This window comes from Meleagris gallopavo, chromosome 1 (assembly GCF_000146605.3).
Source record: "Meleagris gallopavo isolate NT-WF06-2002-E0010 breed Aviagen turkey brand Nicholas breeding stock chromosome 1, Turkey_5.1, whole genome shotgun sequence".
NCBI classification, from domain to species: Eukaryota; Metazoa; Chordata; class Aves; order Galliformes; family Phasianidae; genus Meleagris; species Meleagris gallopavo.
The window spans coordinates 129,204,227-129,229,653 of NC_015011.2; the positions used below are offsets into that span (position 1 = coordinate 129,204,227).

At 38.4% G+C, this 25,427-nt stretch overlaps 1 protein-coding gene across 18 annotated transcripts in view; it reads right to left on the reverse strand.

Annotated features, from left to right (window-relative positions):
* Nucleotides 1-672: 672 nt before the first annotated feature.
* INPP4A (inositol polyphosphate-4-phosphatase type I A) overlaps nucleotides 673-25,427 on the reverse strand; it is a 109,972-nt gene continuing 85,217 nt past the window's right edge. For 7 of the 18 annotated variants that reach the window (XM_019622980.2, XM_019622997.2, XM_019623025.2 and 4 more), the window contains 9 exons: nucleotides 23,298-23,330; nucleotides 19,617-19,789; nucleotides 18,211-18,334; nucleotides 17,083-17,209; nucleotides 14,912-15,052; nucleotides 13,519-13,616; nucleotides 10,876-10,988; nucleotides 10,352-10,506; nucleotides 7,218-7,398 (listed from right to left, as the gene is read on the reverse strand). In XM_019622980.2, the coding sequence (XP_019478525.1) occupies nucleotides 7,218-7,398; nucleotides 10,352-10,506; nucleotides 10,876-10,988; nucleotides 13,519-13,616; nucleotides 14,912-15,052; nucleotides 17,083-17,209; nucleotides 18,211-18,334; nucleotides 19,617-19,789; nucleotides 23,298-23,330 (1,145 nt within the window). The other 11 variants (XM_010727626.3, XM_019623034.2, XM_019623036.2 and 8 more) reach the window with 5 other exon arrangements.

The window sequence follows — 25,427 nt, forward strand, 5'->3', positions numbered from 1 at the left end:
AGCGAATGATGATTCCTGTAACAGCTCAGAATGTCTTCAGATGCTCAACTTCAACCATCTGTGTTTAACAGCAAGAAGTACACAGCAACGTTCTTACCTTAGGAAAGAGGTGCTTTTTGCAAGGTCAGCAGTAGGGCATTAAGAAGTGGTCAGCAAAGGCAAATCTTGAAACATTACATCTGTATGGTTACTGAACATGATTTAAAACCCAGAGCACCCGAATCTTTTGTGCAGCAGCTGCTGGGCAGAGAATTACATCTGTGCACAATATGCAGACTTGTGGAGGTGTTTCTTCATTTGTGTTGCATACACCTGCAGTGAGAGGCCAGGCAAATACCCAACACTTACATTAAAAAGGAACCTTTCTTCCACAAAAAAAGAAACCAACTGTTTTTACATCTATAAGCAGCCCTTCCACTGGGCATCACTCCGCATTTTACGCTCGGCGGCATCTGAAGATGTCACTTTGTGATCAGAGCGGTTGCATTAGCGGTCGCACCGTGTAGCTGCACATGGGCTGGGTGGTTTGTGGATCAAGGCCAGCTTATCCCTGCTGTACAGCAACAACCAGCACTGTTGTAGGCACCAGTCGACTGAAGAGCAGACAAAGCATGCCGAGCCTTAAAGTGCTGATTAGTTTACCCAAGAAAGCAATAGAAGTAAGCCACCTCGTTACTCTTGTCAGTTCTTTATTGGTTTTCATCCTAAAGACTAGCACATGTACAGCATACATGGATTGGATGAACTAGGATATATAAAACAGTAGCCATATGTTTATGATATATTAATACTGCCCAAAAACAAATAAATAAAAATCTTTCAATGCACAAAGCTTGGCAAATACAATTGTGTTGGGACAAAACAGTGTCGTATTATACAATAATTTTACATGTATAAATGAAACAAAAGGCAACTGTGCTGTAAATACTTTCACAGAACATACACAGAACATACTCGGCAAGTTGGATTTTTTTTTTTTTTTTGTCTTTTTACTTTTGTATGTTTTATAATTTAAAAAACGTACTCAAAAAAGAACATTAGACAGAACTTCATTTTACAGTAATCCTTAAGTTTTGTCTCTCCTGTGCAACAGAAAAGCTTACTTCACCCTTGTGAAGTGTCCTATGTGGATTTCAAGTTTCACAGTTTGTCTTTTTTGATTAACTGCTCAAGACCTCCCTGCTCGTTACGCCCTTTAGAAGAAGCCATTGGCGTGCATTGTGCCGACAGCTGTACCTGTCACACGTCAGCTGGACCATGATGCTCTACATGGAAGTATACTTAAAATATTCCACCACTTTAAAGAGGTGAGCAAAAACCATGCATATAGAAAATTGGGGAGCTTCCAATTACATTTGGTGTGCAAAATAAATAAAGGATCACTAAGCTCTAAGTAGACCTAATGACTGTGGGCCACCGTCTAACAGAGTGGCTCTGCTAATTGCAACCACAGACCTCTTGTTTTCTTCTGAAGCTGAACGCTGGAAGAAGACTTTTAGTGTAACAATATAGGACTTAAAATATTAACTGTGTTTGAAATATACAAAATAAAACTAAAACTCATAAAAACTAAGGGCTATGAAGACTATCGTTCATACAAAAATAAATGTAGCTTTTAATAACGGGTCAGGGGCTGAAGGCTGAGCAGAACTAAGAGAATAATGTCCAAAGAAATCTCATTGCAATGGTTTTCACCAAACATTTCTTTACATATTAAAAAAAAAGAACAAAAAGCAACAATTTTTAACTGGAGGACAAGGTTTGCAATTTCCCAAGGGTCCATCCTACTACAGAAGGAGCTTAGAACTGGGAAAAGAACTACAAATGCATTGAATTTGCACAGCATTTTTGTTTCCCCTCCTAGAATGACTGCAGTAACGGTAACAACGTGGTTCAGCAGAACTCTCTTGGCTGGCTTTGTGACATGCTGCTCAGTGTCAGACTGCTAAAAGCAAAATGCAAAAACTGCTGGACTTAAAACCCCCAAACCTATATGGGAGCAGAATGAACATGACTGATAGAGCAGTGACAGCACAGACAAACATCAGTGGGAGGGAGAAAGAAGCCAGAAAACAGCCATATACTTACCTGGCTGTTGCTACTCTCACAAGAACAAATGACCAGCTTCTCTATTCTACAGCTCATAGCCCTCAGAAACAAGAGTGGTAGGGCACAGAGGGCTGAATGAAGCTAGCTAGGAATTATTTAATCCTGTTAAGATTTGCAACTTAACATTTAGCTGCTTTTTAAGAACGTATCCTCTATCTTCAAGGCATCTTTTCGGAGATGATTTCCAAGGAGATGTACTGAACCTTTATGAAATGCTATCAAAGTGATAGACAATCAAGCCTTGGCCTTAAGCTAGAACACCTGAGGTTCTCATGAGTTACGTTCCATCAAAATGAGCAAAACTTAATAAATGTAACATTTTTGTCAGGCAGTAAGGGGGATGCTGGGTACTTTTAGCATTTTTGAGTTGACAGATACTGATATAAAACCAAACACCGATTTAAAAAATGCAATGCCCCGACATCCTAACGCTTACAATCCAGAAGCAATATAAAAAGCCATGGATAAAGAAGCACATTGATTGATATACACTACCATGGAACACAATGAACATGTCATAGTGGGGAAGGGCTGGGAGAACTGTTGCTGCCATTAATCGATTAACGTCATTATGTTTTGAAACGCTTTTTAAAATTGGTTAACATTTGCCCAAGTCCTTTTGTGCTAAAACTGACCAGAATTTGTCTTTATCTGGACAGAACTACAAACTAGACCTCATAGGCCCAGTCTTTTTATTTATTATTCTTTTCATATTTCAAGATGGCATCCTATATACAGTGGAACAATTTATACTCCTGGCTGCTATTGTGCTGATTATTTCTAGAAGTTAAACATCTGTTTCTTGATTGCAATAATGCATCCTACTGTTATTAGACTGCCTACTGTCCAGTCCCTTTTTATTTACAACGGTTGAGTTTTACTCTCAGTTTGAATAAGTGATGAAAAGCTCAGTCTGAAGTCAGCTCAGTATAGAAAGAACTACGTGAAGCAGCTGCCTCAATGCCATTCGCAAAGTCCTTGCCCATCCAGGAGGTACCCAGCTATTTGCATGTAGGTAATTATTAAATAGCACAATATCTGCTCATCTTACATACACTGAAGGCTATTTAAATGGGCAGAGTCATCACACTATTCTCAAGCTAAGGTGTCAGAATAACTGTTACTATAGACTCCAACTGGTAAGTAACATGCTCCATATAGCCTAGTGAAACGTACAAAAAGGTTACTGGTCTGGTCTGGATGACAGAATCATGTATTAGTCTAGAGTGCAGCCACACGTCTTAATGGAACAGCAATTAAAGGACATAAGATGCTTAAGTTTCAACTTTTCCATAAGTTCCTTCTGGAGGCCTGTAATACTTTGGGAAAGCCTTCAGTTGCAGGGAATTAAATGCATACTTGCGACATCCAACATTCTTCATTGTATTTTCTCGTCGACACCCCTCACTGGGGAAAAAAAACAAGCACAAAAAAATGACAGCAGTAAAACGGAAAAGAAAAAAAAAAAGAAAAAAGACTTAAACTAAGATGAAATGAACTGGTTATTTCATAGCATTAACAAAAAGTTGGTTATATTTAATGAGCGCTTAATTAATTTGCCACTGCAAATATTAAAGATGATGACTCCTCATACAATGCTAGTAAGAAGCACACAGAATGGACACATGCTATGTCTGATCGCTAGTTTTGCATTTCTAAAAAGCAGCAGTGCATCCAGTGAGAAAGTTCTTTTAGGAAGGTTTCATGTATTTCAGGGTACGCTGTTACGGCGTTCGCGTGCCACTTCATTGCACAAAGGATCCCAAAAGATTGCTTAAATGCAGTTCTGCTAATTCGTTAGTATGTTATGTTGGAAAAGAAAGGCTGTCCATCTCTCAACAGGAGCTTTATTTTATTGTTCCCTGTACATCAGCGCTATCAGAACTTACTTAAGGATCAGAGCTGATATAAAAATAATGGCTTTCCAGTTATCTTTGCGTGCATAAATTGACTTGAAAACCAACATACTCTTAAAAAAACCCCACAAAACACCAGGAAAGAGCAGCTTTGTATTGGCTGCATTGACAGTCATCACCCCAATGGAACAAAGCTGTGCAGAATTTGGGAGTCCAACTTTACCCAATGCTTTGGTGCAACTGCCCCACATTACAAAGAGGTTCTGTGCTACAATAAAAAACGATTCCACTTATAAGGCTTGTTTACGATTGTAAATCTATTTCAAATCCAAAACAGACATACAAAGAGGAAGCACTGCATTTTAAATATATATTAGAAATCAATTTAGGCTCACATGAGAATGTGTTCTGATAGAGAATGGAAACCTAAACACTGATCTAATAATAAAAGTTCATGGCAAAGTGTACAGTACACAATCTTACGGTGGGAATGTCCCACCATTCCTGTTCTGGAGATGGCTGCAGCAGGTACCAGCTAAACAGAGGCAATCTGACTCACAAGGAGGGTTTGGTTTCTGCTTCAGTTTGAAAGCTCTCTGCTGTTGCTGATCTCACTGTTCCTCTAATTTTGGTTAATCACACTGACTGTAGCTCTGCTACTTATGTACCACCTAGTTTAACTTCATAGAACACTGAACGTTTTCAATGCAGTTAACAGCTTATGTTTGAAGTCTCTCAGTATATGCTGTGTGTGACTGTCCTACAGAATGGATTGCACCTTGTGACACTGTTTCTATGACACTGCTTAGTGCATTACACATCCCCCAAAGACTGCTGCAAATGGATCCGTCAAGGATTGGCAGAAAATATCTTTCAGAGCAGTAATAAAAACATCTAATTAAAATAAAAAGTATGGGATGCCAACAGAGAATTTCCAATTGGAAGTGAATAATTCTGCTCATTACTCATTCCGCTGCCTGCATTGCCCGTGTCCCTCTGTGGCACAGGTGGCCCACAGGCACGATGACAAAGATGTATTTCACCTATTTTGTGTGCTGCAGAGCTTCTGGAGACACGTGAGCTGTAAGCACTGCATCATTTTAAATCTGAATCCCAGAATGAAAGCACAGGCTGAACTAAAGAAGAAAAAATGAAAACCTGTCCCAACCAAAGGGTAAGAAAGAACCCATCTTGTTTTCAAAAGGTCTTAGTTTTCACTGTAAATTAATTTAAAAGTGGTCTTATTGCACACCTAATCTTGTCAACAACAGTAAACAAGCAAAGCTTCATACTGCATTTATAACAGACTTAATAACATCAGGGAGCTCAGTGGAGACACCCCTACTAAAGTTACTTTCGCATCTTGGTAGGCTGAACCCAGGACACTCACCAAGAAGGCTACAGTGAACCTAATCACCCTTTACTGCGTAAAAAGTGAGTTTTGGTACTTATAGCAAACAAACCAATCTTATCAGAAAAAAGAAATTATTTGTATTGAGATGCAATGGTACTGGGCAGCAGCACAGGATGTGGAAATGTCCAATACCATCACACCATGTTTTTAAAGCCCGCAAGGCTTTGCTGAAACAATTCAAAATAAATAGGATAAATGCTTAAATATATACATACACTGTCTGTGGGCTTTCTTTTCTTTTAAAAACAAAATTGGAAGAATAGTGAGAAAAATACCAGGTGATAGTGTACTGTACAGTCTTCTTTCACAAAGACATGAGTATAACCATGTACTTCATTTAGTTAGAATACTTGCCAAATTTAGGATTTTAGTCTTTTTTTTCCTTTTTTTTTTTTTTTCTTTTTTTCCTTAAACTATGTTCTTCTCTTTTTTAAGCATACCTCCTTCAGGAGCTTTCAAAATACATTAAAATTGATAATATAAGCTATAGCTATCTATGTCTTCCGAGCAAGTTAATAATAGTAGAAATTAGAAATCACAGTACTAGCGGAGTTCTCCTTGGTCATCAAGCTCAACATTCTGTCATCTTAGGCACCAAGCAAACTAAATCCCTTTACGAATTTAGCAAACTATGTTAAATGAGGTTAGTTTTTCAATGAACTATTGCTATTGACAAGCACTTCCAGACTACTACATCAACAGAGTCCACCATTTTGAACAGGCTTACCCCAGTTAGATGTTAGATACAAATGGTGTCCAAATTTCTTCCACAATCGTTCTGCGTGACTAAACTAGGCAAATTTCTTCAGCATCATCACTTAAATAAATGTTCTTGCCATCACTCATTTACCTCTAAATCACTGTCTATCATCATCATAACTTATTAAAGCTGTCCGACACTCAAAAATGGAAATAACTAATATTTAGTCCAGTGTCATTAACACAAAGCCTAGTGGAAAACCTCAAGCCCACCAAATAACAGAGCTAATTAATACCTTCCTTTCCTTGCTTGAAATATTGTAGACTAACTTCAATAGGATGATAATGACCCTGTTTCAGAATAAGTTATAGAACAAAGCACCTGAAACAGACAGTGGATCATTAGCAGGCTCTGCCAATTACATACTCTCGCTAATCAGACATCATTATCTTTTTGTCTTTAATATATTACAAAATGCAGATCTATAAATATAATGAAATAATCCTGCATGCAGCACACTGCAAGTTGTTGTTTAGTGGGTACACTAGTCTACTGGAACATACGCAACCACGAGAAAGGAACGAGACTATGGTTCTACAAATTGTGTAATAATAATTTGGATATTATGTTTTGAAATAAAGGTACAAATTTGTTTACTTCTTTAAATAAATTTCTTAGAATTTCTTATAAACCCCACCCATATTTTTTATTTTTCTCTTCATAGCTTGTAAAAATGAAAGGCAAGATTAGCATATACCCTGAATATACAAAAGATACAAATTCTTTTCAGAGTTCCTTTCTCTGGAATACATGAAACAAGTAACACAAAACTATATTTGGTAAGAGATCTTCAGGCCGGCTAAAGTAACGAGGTAACAGGCCAAATGTCAGACTATGTTACAAGCACTGAAAGCAGAACAGTAATTTAAAGTTTCAATACAATTCTTCTTGATAAAATAATTTGATGTATATTTACAGTTTAGTACAATAGAAACGTAAAATTGTAAGGCATAATAATAATTCTTGGCAGACAATGTTATGACACATTCTTTTGTCCAGCAGGTACCAAGTGGCAATACACGTTCAAGCAATTTTTTTTTTGTTTGTTTTTGTTTTCATTTTTGTTTTAACCTTATCTTCACTTGCAACGTAATCTGGCCACCAGGTACGCTATGCTCAGAAACAGCCACACAATCAGTAAATTGGGGCTGAGAGCTAGTAAAGGAATAGAGTAGAGGAGGCTGGGATCTAGTCTGAAATCTCGGATGGGCACCAAGCCACTCAAGTTCTTCTGGGTGACTACCTCCCGTGTTCCAATGCTGTGAAAAGGAAGAAGGTTGGGAGGAGGAAAAATAAAACAGAAAAGAAGACGGACATGCAAATGAATGCGTAAAAAGAGATGGCAACGCAAAGTGGTCAAGAAGATGAAAAAAAGATGGAAGAAGCCACAAAAAACCAGAATATGAAGTAAAGAAAAACGGGGAAAACATCTCAAAAATATATATCAGCACAATTACAAATAAAAGGAGAGGGAAAGAGAATAAAAGAGAAAAATAAGAAAGAAGTACTGTAGTCTACTGAAAATAAACACATGTAGGTTGAACATTAATGGTTTTCCATGTTCATTCTTTCAGATTACCAAGCAATATCCCATGCAGCTCTGCCATGCTTCTGCATGCTGCAAAAAAGTGGAGCTCTGAAAAGCAAGCTGAACATGAATAACCATTGTAGTATTTGACCCTTTCAAACATCTTTCCACGTGAGCTGCAGTGAAATACTTTAACCTCTTAACTAAATGCTCAATATATAAACAAAACAAACAAACAAAAAATCAACAAACAAACCAAAAACCACCCAAACTACCCACTTGCTTTTCACCTTCAAAATTAATTCAAGTGTGTATTGATACACTTCCAAAATGTGTGTTTCTGAAGCACCTCAATGTACACCTCTGAAGGAAAGATGTTGCACAGCCCATCTCACTATGTCCCCGATGCTTACACTGCTTTGAGGACAGGCCTATTCACTTCTTCATGTAAAATTCTGTTTTTAGATTTCAGAATCAGTCCTCAGAGCTCCAACAGTGCCAGGGAAAACTGTATGCAACTGATGCATTGATAGTATGTTTAAAAGAATAAAAAGACAATAGTGCTGTTGGATATTTCCCAAGGTTCAGGAACAGTTCTGTATTTTGGCCCAACTGAAAATGTTTTATCAAAAGCAAAACACAAGTTCTGCACCATTTCTTGAAATGTTTATAATCAAGATTGAACCAAGCCTTACTTTTTTCCTACAATTACATAAATCAAATAAGGTCCAGGTTAAATGAAAAAAAGGTTATTTTTTCAATGCTCTAGAAGTAATTTGTAACTTTTCCATCTCCTACATCAGGCATCCAGGTTAGGTCATCATCCAGGTCAGGTCATCCTGTCCAGGTCAAAATGGTTTTGGGCAGAGTTGGATTTGCATATATTGAGCCTAGAGTTGGACTCAATGACCCACGTGGGTCCCTTCCAACTTGCAATACTCTGTATTTGTTCCATAACCCTATCCCTCTATTCAAGCTTTTTAAATTTTTGCCATTGTTCTCAAATAGAATTGGAGAATATATTTAAACAAACAACCTACCCTAAAAAGCAATGAGACGTGAGGAAGAAACAGCAATAAACTTGATGAAAACCCATCTTGTCTTAGTATTCCATTAGGATTAGTCAGCATTTATTCTGCGCAATCCCTCTTATTCAACAATTTAACAGAAGAAGAGCAAGCCACATCTTTCATCTGTTAGAGCAAGTTTCTAACGTTGCTGGAACATGCTAGCCAAAGGTTTTGATTAAGTTGGCCTACTTTCAATACTCGATGTAGGTCAACACAAAGCAATGTGTTTCTTATGTCAGTGTTTTATCTGATATGGTAGTAAATTAAACTGATGGTATAGGGGCCCAACACAATGTTGTTATTAATCTCTGTCTGTACTGTGACCCTGACTGCATTAAAAATATTAACTCGTCAAGATCCCTAGTATTATACTTGTTCAGTTTTTATTCTTACTAAGCAAATAGCTTTGTTAAAACTGCACAACGAAGCTTTTTTCTTTCAGATGTCTACACCAACAAGTTGCACAGTTTAAACAATAAGGTATTTGAGAGTCACTCAGCTCTGTTAAGTCAGTAACTTCTCCCTCACAAGCTATTCTGAGCTGTCTTTACTTCAAATGCCAAACTCTGGATGCACAGTTTTCATATAGGGTATTAATTTTGTAACAGTCCAACAAAAAGTGAACATAAAAAGGCCCAGTGACGTCCAGTTAGACATTGAAATGAAAAACAAGTTTTTAGTGTAAGAGGCTGCGAGTGCTATTATATGAGACATTTTCCTTCTCAGTACCCGAAGAGTAAGAAAGGGTCAAACAGCAAAAACATACAGAAAGGATAAGAGAATTGAACACTCTAGAGAATTTGGTGAGAAGACACACAGTACAGTACATTCAGTAAGAGTGAATGTTGAAAAACAGGACTGAACAGCATTGTTGAACTACATTGATAAAGACTAAAGCTAGATTTCTTATCCTTTCTTTTGGTATGTGAGTTACGGAGTTTTCCAGCAGTGCTTGAAACAAGGCATTGAACAACAGTAAACAGATTTTTTTAGTACAGTATTGAATTCTGCAAACATCTCTGCTGCTTCAGAATACAGAACATCATTATACTGGTAGGACAACAGCACACTGACACGCTGTGATGAAATTTGATTGCTGCACTGTGAAACACTCATACTGACATTTTGCCCGGTGAGCAAAGTGTTTCACTGCTGAAGAATACATGTGTCAAACCAGTGCAAACTGCAGGAGTCTGTGTTTCAAAGAACAACATGCATCTCTGAGAAATCAGAGACAGCTGATGCCTGATCTAGAACTAAGAAACCCAGTGCTGTGACAGCAACAACCTCATCATCAGACAACTTTCAAAGAAGCACCAGTTTCCTGTTCTGTAAAGCTCAGCATTAATTGCAAACTTGTTTTCATATGCTTCTCTGAAAACTTCCAGTTCACTATTGAAAACTAAAACCCATCTGATGCAAACCCAATAAGGACCAGCTTCACTAGTATAACTCCCTAAGACATGCAAGCAAGGGATGAATCCTACAACCAGTTTTGGAGCTTTTTTGGCTTTGTTTTACTGCTTGTTTCTTTTGATAGAAACAGAGACCACCTCTGCTCTGCAGTTTGCATGGTTCCTTACTTAGGACTAAGAGACACAGTAAAACTCTTACCTCCTCATACACTCGAGAGCCTGAGTGAAGACCTGTGGAGCCATTCCATGTTCATGCTGTAGGATCAAACACTGCTCTAGGGTGACCGACATAGCAGTCCTATCCTTGGCACTTTTACAGCTTGTAAACCGAACACCATTTAGTCTGCGGCATATCTAGAAACGGGATACACAATCGATCATTCCTTCCTCATGCATTACCTTCTGCCAGAGAACACAACAGACCTGTATTTCTCCTCCTTGAAGAGATATAAATCCTGTGTAGGACTCTGATGTAAAAAATTGTCATCTGTGGTACAGCAGTATTTTGTTACTTGAGTTGTAGAGAAAATATTGATGTGCAAAAAAATCCTTTTTTTTTTACTTCCCTGCGGCTGAATTCTGGAAGAGGTTCAGCCAGACAACATTTCCAAGCTAATGCATGCAAGTGAAGAAATCTGAATATATCACTAATAAAATGTGGAAACTATGCACGTATACAGAAAATCAACTGAACTATACAGAAATACTCAGATTACTAAATACCTCAGCTGCTTGCCAAAGGATATCAACATTCTTATTTTTCCTTGCGTGTACATTTTGTCCCAGAAACCTTAACAGTTCAGGCAGGCACGTCTGACTACGAGATCGAGGTAGACCTACAATACAAACAAAACCAAGTCCACATTTTTTAGTTGTATTCAACACTTTCAGAAAGATCAGTTGCATGAAAAGTGCTTCCCATTGGAAATACAGTCATGTTTTCTTCAAACTATCAAAGCTCACAACTAACTCAATTCTTAATTACACAATGCCATCGAAAACCAAATTCAAGTTTAATAAAAGTCTACTGGAAATATATATTCATGTCATTTAAAATTTCAGGGGTTCAGAATGTGATACAGCAGTACAGTAACAGAGGGAACGAAGGGAATAAGATTGGTACAGTATCTTGTTTGCAAAGATGTACTTGCTTTGACATGCTGCTCAGGACTATATAGAAACATGTAACTGCTGGCACTGCACTCCACAGATGTGACAGGAAATCATGTATGTCTCTACAGAAAATGTGAAGATACCATTTTATTTCCGCTCACGTCTTCATTTTTAAAGCTACAAGAAACACTCTGATGTCTATAAACAAACAAAAAAAAGGCCAAAGTCACCTCCCTGAGTATGTCTAGAGACAAGGAGATCAAAGGGAACAACTAAACAGTAACTGACTTCTTGGAAATTCTGCAGTGCTCAGAATTCATGGCACACGTTTTCAGAAAAAAAAAAAAATGATACTGGATCAGGGAAAATCTTTCCTCATGTATTGTTCTGGAAGAGAACACCTACAAGATACCAGCAAACATCACTATGCTGCCTGTCCCTAGAAGGATCTGTTTGTATGTTTGCTTCCTGTTGCCTGTATAACACAGGATACACAACTGCTGCTCATAATACAACTTTTTTTCTTTTTTTTCCTGTAAAATAAGTTATTCTCTCCTGGCAAGGGCTCATGGAGAAGTATTTTGCACTTTGTACATCCTGACCATCACCACAGAGGAGGCACAAAATGTACTCCCAGCCCTTTCTTGGACAAGCACACTCCCAGGTTTGTCCATGTTTCAGTTTTTCACAGAGCATCTCTAACACATCTGTCGGGACACCTGCATTATTTTTTTTTCCACACTTCTACTCAAAACTTTTTCTTAATATTTATAACCACAAAATATTTGTCCAAGCTAGACTGCAAGACCAGGTACAGTATGTCCACGTTTACTCGGGAAAAAACAGTGAAGCAGAACAAAATTCTGGCAGAGGGTAGATTTTCCCTTTCATAGGTATTCATCTCATGTGGCAGGGAGCTCAGTGTTACAACAGGCAGCTGGAGTGAAGGAGAAACACAAGGTGGACACAAAACCGTTCTGCTCTGTTTTGCTGTTAAGGTGCAACGCTGAACATTAGTTTTATTCAGAACTTCAAGTTACTTGAGGCAAATTTCTGTTACGAGAAGTGAGTGTTGGTGAAGCTTGAAGTCGTGAAGCCAGTGCTCTTTAAAAATAAGAGAAAGTAAATATAATGACAAAACAGAGTTCAAAAACAAGAACAAGGAACAAATGACAGGACAGAAAGCATACCGCAGGATTAAATGAAAAGTTAACAGAAGAAGGCAAAAGCTAACAGATTACTACATCAATGTGAGGTTTGGGAATGAGGGAAGAGACTGAAATAAAGGTATGAGATAAGGAAGACTATGGACAGAAAGGAACAGGGAGAATAGTAGAACAAAAATCAACATAAATTGATGAATTTCTGAAGTTTATAAGACAGTCTGATATGAGACTACTATACAAAAAATACAGCTTAAAATTCTGCATCTAAAACTTCAGAGAAAACTATTGTGCTCAACTGTGAGTGACTGGAAAGGGAGGGCTCTGAGCTGCATCAAATATAATGCAGGGTGCTGAAAGTGTTATAAGCTACTTTAGCAAATAGCATTCTAACCATTCCAGTGCATGTTGCTGCATTTCTGTTTCTGCAATAAAACTGCAATTTGGGGAACAAGAAATTAGTTCATAAGACGGTTGGTATTAATCATAACAAACTAATTAATTGTCACAGTTTCTGGGGACATTTGAGCCACTGTCTCCTAAAAAAATAAAAAATAAAAAACATAATAAGCAAGAAATTTTCCTATATTACCAGTAACATTCAATCTTGCAGCTACTGTCTCTCTTCCACATGCTCGACTTCTCTGTCGTTGGCTGCAGATGTGACAATTACATGCACAAAGGATAGGTAGAGAGGACGTGATTAAGAGGTTCCCAAAAAATGGCAGTTGCTCTCTGTACAGGTCATTAAGAGAACATGACCAAAAACTGTACACAGAAGTGCTGCTGCTATGACCTGTCACAGCAATCTCACTGCATGGCTCTATGTTTATAAAATATATAATGTCACTTGGAAAAAGATTCAAAAGAAGATTAAGAAAAGGAAAGTTATTCAGACTGAACTTTGAAACACTTAAATCTACTCTACCTGCAAATTAAAATAAAATTATCACACAGTAAAACTGAGCTGCATCATTTATTGGAGTTTACTGACGTGGGCATAACAACATTTAAAGAACTAGCTTAAAACAAACAAGAAAATGAGCCTGAGAAGTTCAACTAAATTTGCCATCAATTATCAAATACTTACAATCATCGGGCAAAACTTCCTTGAACTGCTCAAAATACGAATTTAACCGCACTAAGCTTTCCATGTTTATTACTTCTTGCAGTGAGGTGTCTCCAAACCTTTAAAAGGTAAAGAAGGGAAGTTAAGTAAACTTCAGGTAATTTTTCTCCTTTTCTTCAGGACAACTTCACTTGGCAATATGACAAGAAAACCGTTGAAAGATTCATCCCAAGAAAGTGCGAACACTCAAATGCAGAGTAAAGCATAGCAGGAAAGAGTTGATGTGATTCACTCCAGAAAAAGAGAATATACAAGTGTGAGGAGAAATGTGGGAAGGAAGGCAGAAACAAAATGTTGTAGAAAATAATACTTGGGCTTTTGTACCCTGCTTTCAAATTTAAAAACCCATGTGGTAAATCATTTTGCCAAAATTCAAACTTTGAGTTTGAATAACTGTGTATAAATAACTGTGGCTTCAGAAGACAGGATCAAGAACTTCTATTTCAGATGTGAATGAGAAATATGGATCCAGGAGTGATAAAATGTGAAAGTAATAAGCACTCATCACTGACGTTATCCACGTCACTTAACTATATACATATATTTATGTGTATGTACATACATATATACACACCTGCACATGAATATGAATGCACGCCATATTGGCATCTACAACTATGGAGTCAACTTGGACTCCCTTTATAGGCAACAGAGGACAACAACAACTGCTGGAATGGCTTAGTCTGATGTTTTCTAGTTGTCTACCATCATACAGCACACTGATGCCACAACATGCCTGTGCCTGACTTCACTGAGCACTCCATAAAAACAGCAATTGTCAACATGCTCCTTAAAAATACAGCTAAAACTGAGGAAACTGGTGGCTCCTCCAGAACAGTTTCCATAACAAGAAATATTACACAACTACATTTTTCAGCATTACGAAAGCAGTGCTGTGTTATATAAGTAATGCAACAATACATTAAAACAAAGGTCCATCTAGCCCAAGACCCTGGATTTTGACAGCTTTCCTCCAGAAGAGGAAGCCTAGGGAAGAATGCTAAACCACCAGGGCAAAAACACAATGATACTCAGAGTAATCTCATCCTCCAGTGACCTACCAGTCACAGAGGTGAGAAGCAGCACATCTGTGTTAAATACATTTCCTCTTTTGAAACATAAACCTGCACTAGAAACAAAGCCACGAGGTAAGAACCTTCACAGCTATGTGCCATATGAAGAAGTACCTCCTTTTGTTTGTCAGCTTTGTTCCATGCTCCTTTGTTTGTGTATTGGAGGAGAAAACGAATTACTGTTAGCAATGCAACAGCGTAACTCCACAGAGACACCCTATCATCCGAACAGGAGATTGCAGAACTGCCATTAAGGCTGAGCTGCAGAAACAAATACCTACTTCTCTGCTAGGGTTTGCTGCTCATTGATCCCCACGTTGAAGAGCACAGGCTGAACCCTCAGTAACATGCCACTTTGAATCTCTCGCGGCAGCAAATCAAACAAGGCGCTTGGCAAAGGGATCCTCACGTTAAATCCATCACTGTGAACAAAGAAAGAAATATTAGACGAAGATTCAAAAGCATCATTCTGAGAATGTGTTATTTCTCTGAAGAGGGATAACATCCACAATGCAATCCCATTATTAGAAAAATCAGTATCAGTCAAAACTGAGGACTTGAAAAAACTGCTGCAGCTTGCTTCTAGTTACAAAAAGTTCTGCTTCAAATACAAACCAGCAACAACCTGCAACGTTAATTTTATGTTCTCATGGACATTTCAATCCAATCTGTCAATTTTCTGACAAAAGCTGATTTTGCTCTTCTCATTAACATTACTGCTCTAACGTGGCTTAGGGACAAAAAAGCCAAATTTTGGCACAACCCCATCTTGAGTAAAGTAGATTTGAGTTTACAGTGATAATGTCTAGTGATGATGCATATGCAAAGGAAGATTTATTTTTAGACACATTAAGTAGTACTGATATTTCAGAGCCAAAGGACAAAAGCAATGATAGGAGTGACCAGAGCATAAGCCAAAGAGAGAGCTAACAAGAGAACTGATATGGAACATCATGACTCAAGTTTACAAGCCAGCAGGTTACGTTGGGTCTACTGAGCCAAGGCAAAGAGCACTGTGTGTGCTTTATGTCATGGTAAATGAGAAGTAATAACATCAGTGAGAGCCATAACATCAGTGCATACCACCTTACATCTGCTACAGGTTGACATATGATTGCAAATGTTACAGGTAGCTAGGACAAAAGTCACTCTGATCTGAGTGCTGTGCTTTAATCTAGAAGTAGCAGGACCTTAAGCTCAAGTCCTTATAGTTCAGCTTTCCTATGATAATTTTTCTGCTCACAACACATTGTCAGCATATACACTCAAGTATAGCAAAAGAGCTCTGAGAAGTATATACGGCAATCAAAATTGGCATGTCCCACACATACCTTGAATAGAAGTACAAACCATGTGCTGTGACTGAAAGCAAAAAGCCTGTTTTCATTTCTAAATGTAAAGCTCCCAATCATTTGCAGCAAAATAAATAAGCATGATTTTTTGTTCTCATTCTAAGGTAAAATCTCTACAGCAACACTATCAGCCCTGAGTGTAGTGAAGACTCTTTTTCTCTTGATCTGCATCCTGTGGCTGACAGCAGGTTTAAACTAAAGGTTTTCTTTGAGAGGGATTTTCTGTCAGCTCTCAGCCATCCCAAAGGTCTCAGCAAATTCTGTCACGTACATGATTGCACTGCAGCCCTCCTTCAGCTAGCACACTTTTCATTGCATGTGAATCTGAACTTAATTAAATTCCTCTACGGATCCTTACTTTCAAGAGTTGTAGCTGTATTTCAGATGTGGACAAAGTTGTGCAAATCTGCAGTGGAACTTGGTACACCACACTGACCAAGAAAGCCTTATCTCCTCCAGAAATCAGATTTGAAACTAAAAGATTCTAAAGACTCTTACACACAGAAACATTTAAACACTGACTTCTCTGAGCCCTCTGTCCTTCCATCCACTCTTTCCTACCTGTGAACTGGCTCTCTCTGGGTAAGAGCACAGAACACCACATCAGCAGCTATAAGTTAAATTCAGTTTGTCTTTGCTAGCTAAGAAATTGATCATAAATACACAGCAGCCACCAGCTGCCTAATGCTAATGGTCAATGCATATGGTAAAGCACTGTCCAACTTATCAACATCAGTGAATTTCAAACAAGGAGATCAGCATCAAAAGATCAGTCTGAAATTTACAAACAGCACAAGTGCGTAAGAGAAGACTGAATAATACTGGCTTGTGATTATGGAAAGCTAGGTTGGGATCATACTGACTCATAAAAATATTGTCACAGTTTGAGCTTTAGCTATATATTTCTTTTCAGCTTAACTCTCTGTAAAATTAAACACCGGTAAAAAAAAATGAGCTAGTAAGCTACCTAATAATTCTCTAAAGTTCTGAGAGGAAAGAGCAGCACAGTACAAAGCTCATAATTCACTTAAATTTTAAGTGCAGCATCATTGCTTCTCCATTCTCCCACACGACTTCCTGCTCTCCTCCCTTTTACTCACCGATTCCCAGTGATGACTGGCAGCATGTCAGTAGATGTATTTGATGTTGCCTGAGTTACTTTAAAGGTTACATTCCTCAAGTCCATGATTCCCAAACTCATGTCCTCCAGCATTGCCAGCTCCTCACCTAAACCAAGGGGGAAAAAGTGAATTGTAATCATTACCAGTTATGTGCAACTTCCCTTCACTGATTTGATTAGGGCTATAGGTCATCAATCTCATGAAGAAGTTCTGTGGATAAAGATGCAAGGTAGCCCAGTCCACCTTGGCCTAGAGCCTGCAGACAACATCATGATCAACTTCATCAGTTTAGCAGTATTAGAAAACACCAATCATCCAGCACAGTCCAGACTACTGGATTTCATGTAGATTGTACTCCGATTTTCCAATTTAGATGATGCTAGTAAGTGCTTCTCTGCACTGTCATGGACACGTGCCAAAAACTGGCTTTGGCATATCGTACTGCAGAATCTTACAACATATTCCAGATTTCTTCAGTACAGTACTCCCTAACTGGCATCCAGATGGCTATTCTGACACAGGAACAATACTAGCAAAGGATTTTTCCTTTTTGTATTCTCTCTCCAATCTCACCTTGTACTGTAGGATTATGAGAGGTGAAGAAAATTGAGGGGGCATATTTCAGGTATAGTTTCTCTCAACTTACTGCAATTTTACTCAATTTCTTTGTGGAAAAAACAAACATAAAAGTGTTTTTGAAGAAACAAAGAAAAATCAAATTGATAGCTTTTTTTTTTTTTTTTTTGAAGCTTTATCCTTATTATTTCCAGGCTGGATGAGGCTTTGAGCAAACCGGTCTAGAGAGAGGTGTCCCTGCCTATAGCACGAGGGTTGGAACTAGATGATCTTAAAGCTCCCTTCCAACTCAAACCATTCTATTCTATCAGAAGACAAGTTTATTTGTATGTTTTCAGAAGTAATTAAAAGTGAATTCAGAGTCGTCAGTGAATTAAGCACTCCATATATTATCTTTTGCATTTCAATTTTGAAAAACATTTTGTAGCTGAGCTGTAGACTGTATCAAACACTTGTGGTCTGCTGTAGCCAATTTAAAGCAGAACTTGGTGATTCAACAGCTCCTGTCTCCTGTGTGCCCTGTGCTTTTACCGTAAGTGCTCAGCAGGCTCTCAAACTGCGCCAGCAAGCCAATGGTGTAGAGCTGTCTTAGAAATCCATCATCATGCAGGCAGTTCCTCAGCTTGATAATGAAACCACATATGAGAGCTGTCAGCTGTGGGAGAGAAAACACAAAAACAAAAGGTTCTTCAGCTCCAAATGGAAACAACAGAGCATGTAAGACAGAGGTGCTATAAAATCTGTTAGACTGATGCTCTTTGCCTTTAAGTCTACTTTTTTTTTTTACTTGCACTTAAAGAGAGACAGCCAACCAACAAAACTCAAAACACTCCTAACATCTGATTTAGAGCACACTGCCTTCATCTCGCATGTTCTCCCAAGGCAGACTGTCATTGATCCTGCATTTATCTGCTTTTCTTGACGTGACCACTGCTGTTAGAACCTACAGCTTACAAACTGTGTTAGTTACAAATGGAAAAGCAAAACTAGCTCTAAGCGATGAACTTTGATAGCATGAATAAATGATTTTTTTTAAACCGATATTTTTAAAAAGCTTAAAAATGCAGTGTCTATTTGCATTATGCGAAGATTCAAAATCCTTCAGAGTTATGAGATATTCTGGACAAGATCCCAGTGCTGACCTCATCCTAAAATCAGTATTAAGATCTCACACTAGTACCAGCTTTTCTGTCAACAAAGGAACTTCCAGGATGATCGCCAGATACTAGACATACAGGTGTATGACTTACAGAGCTAAACAGAAGAGATGAGTCTAAAGTTCTATTTATGATCAACTGATGATTGGTAAACATATTCAAAGCATCAAATCAAAAAATCAGCTGCATTCTGAAGTTTTGTATGTGAAAAAAGATCTCTGAATGTATCTCTTTGAAATACTATGTTATGAGACAACAACAACCCTAACAAATAACATCCAAGAAATAAGCTTCCTTGAAATAAAGGAAAGAGATACTAATTGCACCCTACGAAGGTGCAGTGGGCAGAAGGGATGAAGGAAGTTCTTAGTGCAGACACCTGCTAGCCAATGGTTGACTCAAAAGAGACCTCAGCAGGCCCAGAAACAGAACTTCTAGTGAAACCTCAGCACTTGCTCCTCCTGATGTGGCTGGGCTTCTCTCCCTAGGTGATGTTGGACTTGTTGGTTTTCTTTATGCTAAAAATAAATATTGTCACCATCACTGGCACAATTTGTTTTGAAATCAGAAATGTATATCCCAGGAAACATTTAATTTTTATCTTGTTGAGTGTGTGAAGTGACCAATAAGAACGGCACAGCAGTCTACAGGAGAAGATCAGACTGTTAAACTTGAGAGGACAGTAGACATGTAAAATTCTGAAAAAAGCCATCTTTCGTATTTCACAAAAACCCAATGCACGTCCCAGTGCAATCACACCCTGCAAATTTGCTTGCTTACAGTTTGGCAGAAGACAACATCCCTGCGATACTGAAGACTCAGACACAGCCCTATCGTTGGGGCGCTGTCCTGCATTAACAAGAAGACCATGGCTTTCTTGGCCTTGTCACTCATCATGGCCACGCAGTCCGTGAGAGTCGTCAGCAAAGGATAGAGGGCTTCGCTCCATTCGCCTGGTTGAAAGAAACAATTAACAGCACTTTAAGTAAGTACTTTATCTGAAACAAACAAATGTATGTTAAGGAGCAAGTTACTGTAGCAAGTTAAAGTTGATAATCCACATGCAGTGTTCGTTTCATTTTGTCTGGCCAGTTACTCCCTGCTTGTTATCAGTACAGAGTGGATATTGCATGAGGAAAACATGGGGAACTTGGCTGTCTGAGGCTGTTAAGTCTTTCCCAGCCATGTAATAGCTCCCCAGTTTGTGCCACAGAACAAGTCATACAATGGCTGATTTAGAAAGCCTTAACAGAAAGACGAGCACACTCCTGTGTATGTAACTTTGTGTACACATTCAAACACACCCTTTCACAGCGCACACAGGGACAGTCAGTATGGAGCCCACTGCATAACTAGATGCATAGGGAACATCTATTTAGCCATTTCTGTGAATGAGATTTCTCACAAACACCTCTGCCTTTTGTGGAATCAGGTGTATCGTTCAATGCCTCACCATCTTAAAAATACTCATCCTTAGGTAAGACTGTGATTTTTTTCCATTTGCAGGAGTCAAAAAGCAAAGAGGTGAAAGTATTCTTTCATATGTTACGTCTGCTAAGTAGCTTTGAAAGTCTACATCAAGCTAGCAAGAAACTCTAAGTCTAGCGATGTAGATGAGAGCTAGCCAAACCCTTGAAGGTATTAGGAGTTTGACTTTGACTGGAACACACAAACTATGTCCCAGAGTGACACTGCTGAAGGTCCTACACAGGACATCAAAAAAATACAATTAGATTGCCAAAGTCCTGTTTTAGTACCCCAAACATTTTATCATTCTTTCTGCCTAAAGAAATCGCTCTACCTTAGCATATCCCATAAGCTCAGTGTCTTTTCTCTCCTTCTTTCATCTTTTTTCTCACCAATTTTTAAAAACCATTTCCAGGACCGTATGAAAAATTACTCAGATCCTGTACCAAAAACCATTCTCTCTGCAACGTTAGGAGAAAGCAGAACAGAAAAAATCACTCTAATTGAAAGAGTTGTTGAAAGAGAAGAAAACTTCTCTTTGTACAGGGAAAGACAATGCTTTTTTGTAGATAAAAGCACCACAACCACAAGACGAGTGACCCCAGACTGGCTGGCTGTACAGTCATGGCATCATGCAGCTCAAAGCCCACATGAACAGGGTCAGTTCAAGCCTTTGAAAGGAAACTGTGTGATTTTGACTCAATTGCAGGACTGAAGAGCTAGCAACGATAAATGTTTCTTTGATAATCAGCCACACAGGGAACTTTGAAAGTCAGCTACATGAAGCTTAACTGACAAGACTAACAGAAGTATCCTTTTTGCTTTTGTTCCATGTGGTAGACAGATAATCTATGAACCTCACAAAGGGGAAGTTATTTGGCTCTGTTTCATCGCCACAAAGAACGTGAGGAACACCAGAAGAAAAGCCAAGGAATTAGAGCTTTTCTTTCACATCTCATTAAGTATTTTCTCTCAAAATAAAAAACTGCTGCCTTAACATGGGTCTGCAAATAACCAAAAAGCAAAATACAGATGATAGCAACAGAGCACTTCTCTTAATACATTTAAGAGTTTTTCCATAAGTGAGTAAGAACAATAGAAAGAACTGAGGATATCTTCTAGCGCACCAGTATTTCACATACATATATGAATGCAGTTTTTAACTCAGTAGAGACTGCAGTGTCCTTGGCAGTAGCTCATTTGGAAGATGAATTTATCTTTGGTAATCACAAACCACACTAGTGGTACACCAGCATGCCTGAAGATAAAGCAATCTTTAGATGTTTTCTTCTCCCAGCACTCACATACAATGCAACAGCTCATCTAGGGTAAAAAGCAAAAATCCCCTGTGCTGTGTGTCTTCTTGGCTTTAGACACTGGCCATGAAAGAAAGAGCCCAATTAGCAAAATCCTAAATATTCTTCACAACCTGCTTCACAGAAATATGCTGCTTTTAACTGTTTGATCAGTGGCAGTTGTCCTTAAAAGTAAACAAGAACAAAAGGAATGACAGGTTCAAATGAGGTCAAAATATTTCACTGACAGAGTTTAAATAAAGTTGAAAGTGTTCACCAGGACTTTCCCATCCTTCTTCTGTCTACCATTCATAATTTACCTAACAAAATCTTAATTCTGCAAGAATATCTTCTATCCAATCAATCAATGGCATCTTTACACACCACGAGGCAGTAATTTTTATGTGAAATCCACTCTGAGCACAGCTTTTATGTTCTGCAAGATGACCAGAGCATTTTAAAACTGGTTATAGACTCCAATGTGCAGATCCAGAGGGAGAATGATTTGGCAAAGGGTCTGAGACAGTGAAGATTCAGTGAGTTGCTATACATTTAAATCACAATCTAGCCCAAGCTAGCTGTTGACGCATCTTGGACACAAATCCCACTTCCTAATCAGAGGCTTCTGCTTCATGATAGAAAGTTACTCTGTCTAAAGACTGACACTGAGTAAACCTACAGGAAGCTTGTCATCCGCTTTAGATGTTCTGCATTGTACATTAGACATCAATGTCTAATTAAGTGCTTCACTGCACTGCTGCCTCAGCCACTTCTGCTCAAGATGCCGTTGGGGTGCATCTGGGTGCCTAGCTGGGGTAACCTGATTGCTTTGAATTACTCCAATCTTAAAAACAACTAAAACAATATTCATTCATAGCTTGCAAGAAATAAAGAGATGCTCCAGCAACTCCAACTTTGTGCAAAATGAATTTTATTCATTAAAAGCACTTTCCCAGTGATAAAAGGAAACAAGGTGGAGAGCTGGGAAGGACACCATTAGGTTCTCTGAAGATGCAAATCCTACCTGCAAAGGGGCTCTACTTTCCATGTATTTCACTAGACCACAGTGTAACAGGACCAAGAACGAGCCACCACAGTGTTGAGATTAACCTGCTCTCAAATGGATGAGATTATAGCCATCCAGGAGGGAGACCTTGGAAAGGTAACACCAGAGTGTAAAAGTACAAGGGGAGAGAAAAGAAGACTAAAGTGTGAGGAAAGTCTTCCAAATTCTGTATTCTGAGACATTAGATTTGCAGTGACCAGTACTGCTCGCTGTATACACCCAACACAGATTTTCTACCAGCCTTGCTGACTTCCCCATGTTCTGTTTGAGATCTCATTCAGAAAGGCAAGCTCCATTGCACGTACGAAAGGACATGACTGAAAGGTCACAAAAATCAGACTCCCATAGACTTTAGTGTTATTTGGAAAATCACTGTCACCTACAGTAGTCAGTAGTCACTTTGGTTTCTCCAAACCAAACAAGTGTTCTCCCGTACCTGAGAAGTTAACAGATACATGCTTGAACTATTATATAGGAAATAACTTCTCAATATGTTTAGATAAGTCACGTGGTATTGCAGAACATTGTCATTTGAAAACAGTTGACCTGAACAGCAAAGCACTTGTTCAGTTGTTAACTATGAACAAAAAACTTGGAATTTTCAGAAGAAGCTGAAGCCATGAATGCACATACCTGGGGCAGATTCTTCCGGAGCGGGGCTGCAATCTGCACAGAAATGGAGGGGCAACATGCATGATTAAGGAGCAGCAACACAGTCAAAACATAAGCAACTCAAATGCTCAACACCAGGGTTCTCAAACTCTTTCACCGAGTGAACAAGAGCTCAGCACATAGACTCCTTTGCCTGCGGGCACCAATAGCACAAGCTGCCTTCTTCACTCACTGTTTCAGATCAGGGAGACACGAGGACAGGGATCTGGAGCCAGCACCCACCAGATCAGGGGCTCTCTGTGGATCACCAGCGAGTGTGCTGCCAATTCCAGCGATTCACAGGGCACCATTTGAGAACCACTGGTCCAGTGCAACCACAGAATAAGCTGGCTGAAAGGCTGCTACTCAGAATAGCAGAAGACTAGCAGTAAATTCAATGCACTTAACAGAAAATTAAGGCACCCATGCTGCAAGTGTAATCTTAACTCTCCCTTCTACCATTTCGGGCAGTATTTTCTTCTGCAAGCGTTCACTTCTAGAGAAATGCTCTCGAGTGTTTCAGTAACGTTCTGCTCTCTCACCGGTTCTGGAACTATCTTCAATTGTCACTTTTTGTTTTCCAAACAAAAAAAAAAAAAAAAAAAAAAAAAATTTGTCTGCTCTCTGCTCAGTGTCATTTATTCACAGCTCAGAATAAGTAACAGAAAAACTGTTCATAACTGTACATTAGTTCTATGAACGTACGAGAAAGAAAAGCATTAAAATGTTTGTCATTATGAACTTAGAGTATTTTGTCTCTCTCAGCTATTCCCATCATCAGTTGTGGAAAGTGACACGGGAAGGGAATTACAGGCCAGGAGTCAATGAAAAATTTCAATTGCTTTCAATAAGGACATATTTTCTGATAGTATTGAACAACTGTCAAAATTATCACTAAGTAAGAATAAAATTTGATGATAATGCAATCAAGCACCTGGCTTGCCCTGGCTAAAAGTGAACTTCTCAAGTGCAATTTAATTCAAACTGTTCATTTAGACCAGACACCTAAGGAACAAGGTTCCCTTTCCAGCATTAAGTTACATTTATCCAACACTGGCTGAGTTAGAATTCAAATTTAGCCCTTACACTGGAAAATGGCAGCAAGTCCCTCAGCTTTAAAGCTTGCCACACTTACTGATTTATCTGTGTCAGATTCTGTGGATTTGGGAAGAATTGTTTTCCGTTTTGGGAGGCACAGCAGTGAGAGGTTCTGTAAGTTCTGACAAAAACAAAACCTTTTGTGGGTAAATGCAACCTAATTCCATCTTCACATTGCATAGGTGTCAGGATTTTCAGCAGATGTAAAAAATTCTCTGAAAATACTGGGTAAATGGAAAGAAAATGATTGTTCTAAGATGCTTCCAGCATAGAAATGCCTTGGGGAAAGATTCTGTTATCACCCATAACACCCACAACAGATTTTTCCTTTTTTTTTTTTTAATTATGAACAACATAATACTTCTAATATATGAAGTTTACTGATAAAACTTCCATGTAAATACTACATAAACTAGCCAGCAAATAATGACATTTAAAGGCATCAAAATGGTAAAACACTTAGTAAAAATTAATAGAAAACATTCTGAATCAAGACCCAACTCTCCCATTATAGTCTCCTTTATAAGACACACAAATGTCAGTCTAATTTAGAAAATATGGTTAAGATACTAAGCAAATCAAACGTAACAAGAGCTTTACAAATATACTTAAATTTTTGTTTTTTTCAATTCCTTGTTTTCTTTTTCTTAAAGGCACTGTCTTCCAACTTTACTATAACACTACCAATGGAATGGACATGAAGTCACAGATGCACAAAAGGCCATCAAACAGTAAGACAGAACAGGACAAAAGGAAATGAAAACACAAAATCTCACTTTTTCTTGGCATACCTGATCTATTAAACAGTCAGACCACAATAGCCACAAGTAACTAAAATGAAAAGAAGTCAAATAGGTACATATATAAATAAAATAATTTTGAAACTTAATGCAAGGCTGCATTAAACTAATATGGATCTCTCTCATTCCCATCTTCATGGCATTATGTAACTGCATTCAATCCAGCACCTATTTTTGATAGGATTACTCCACTGAGAGCTCACCCTGCCAACTC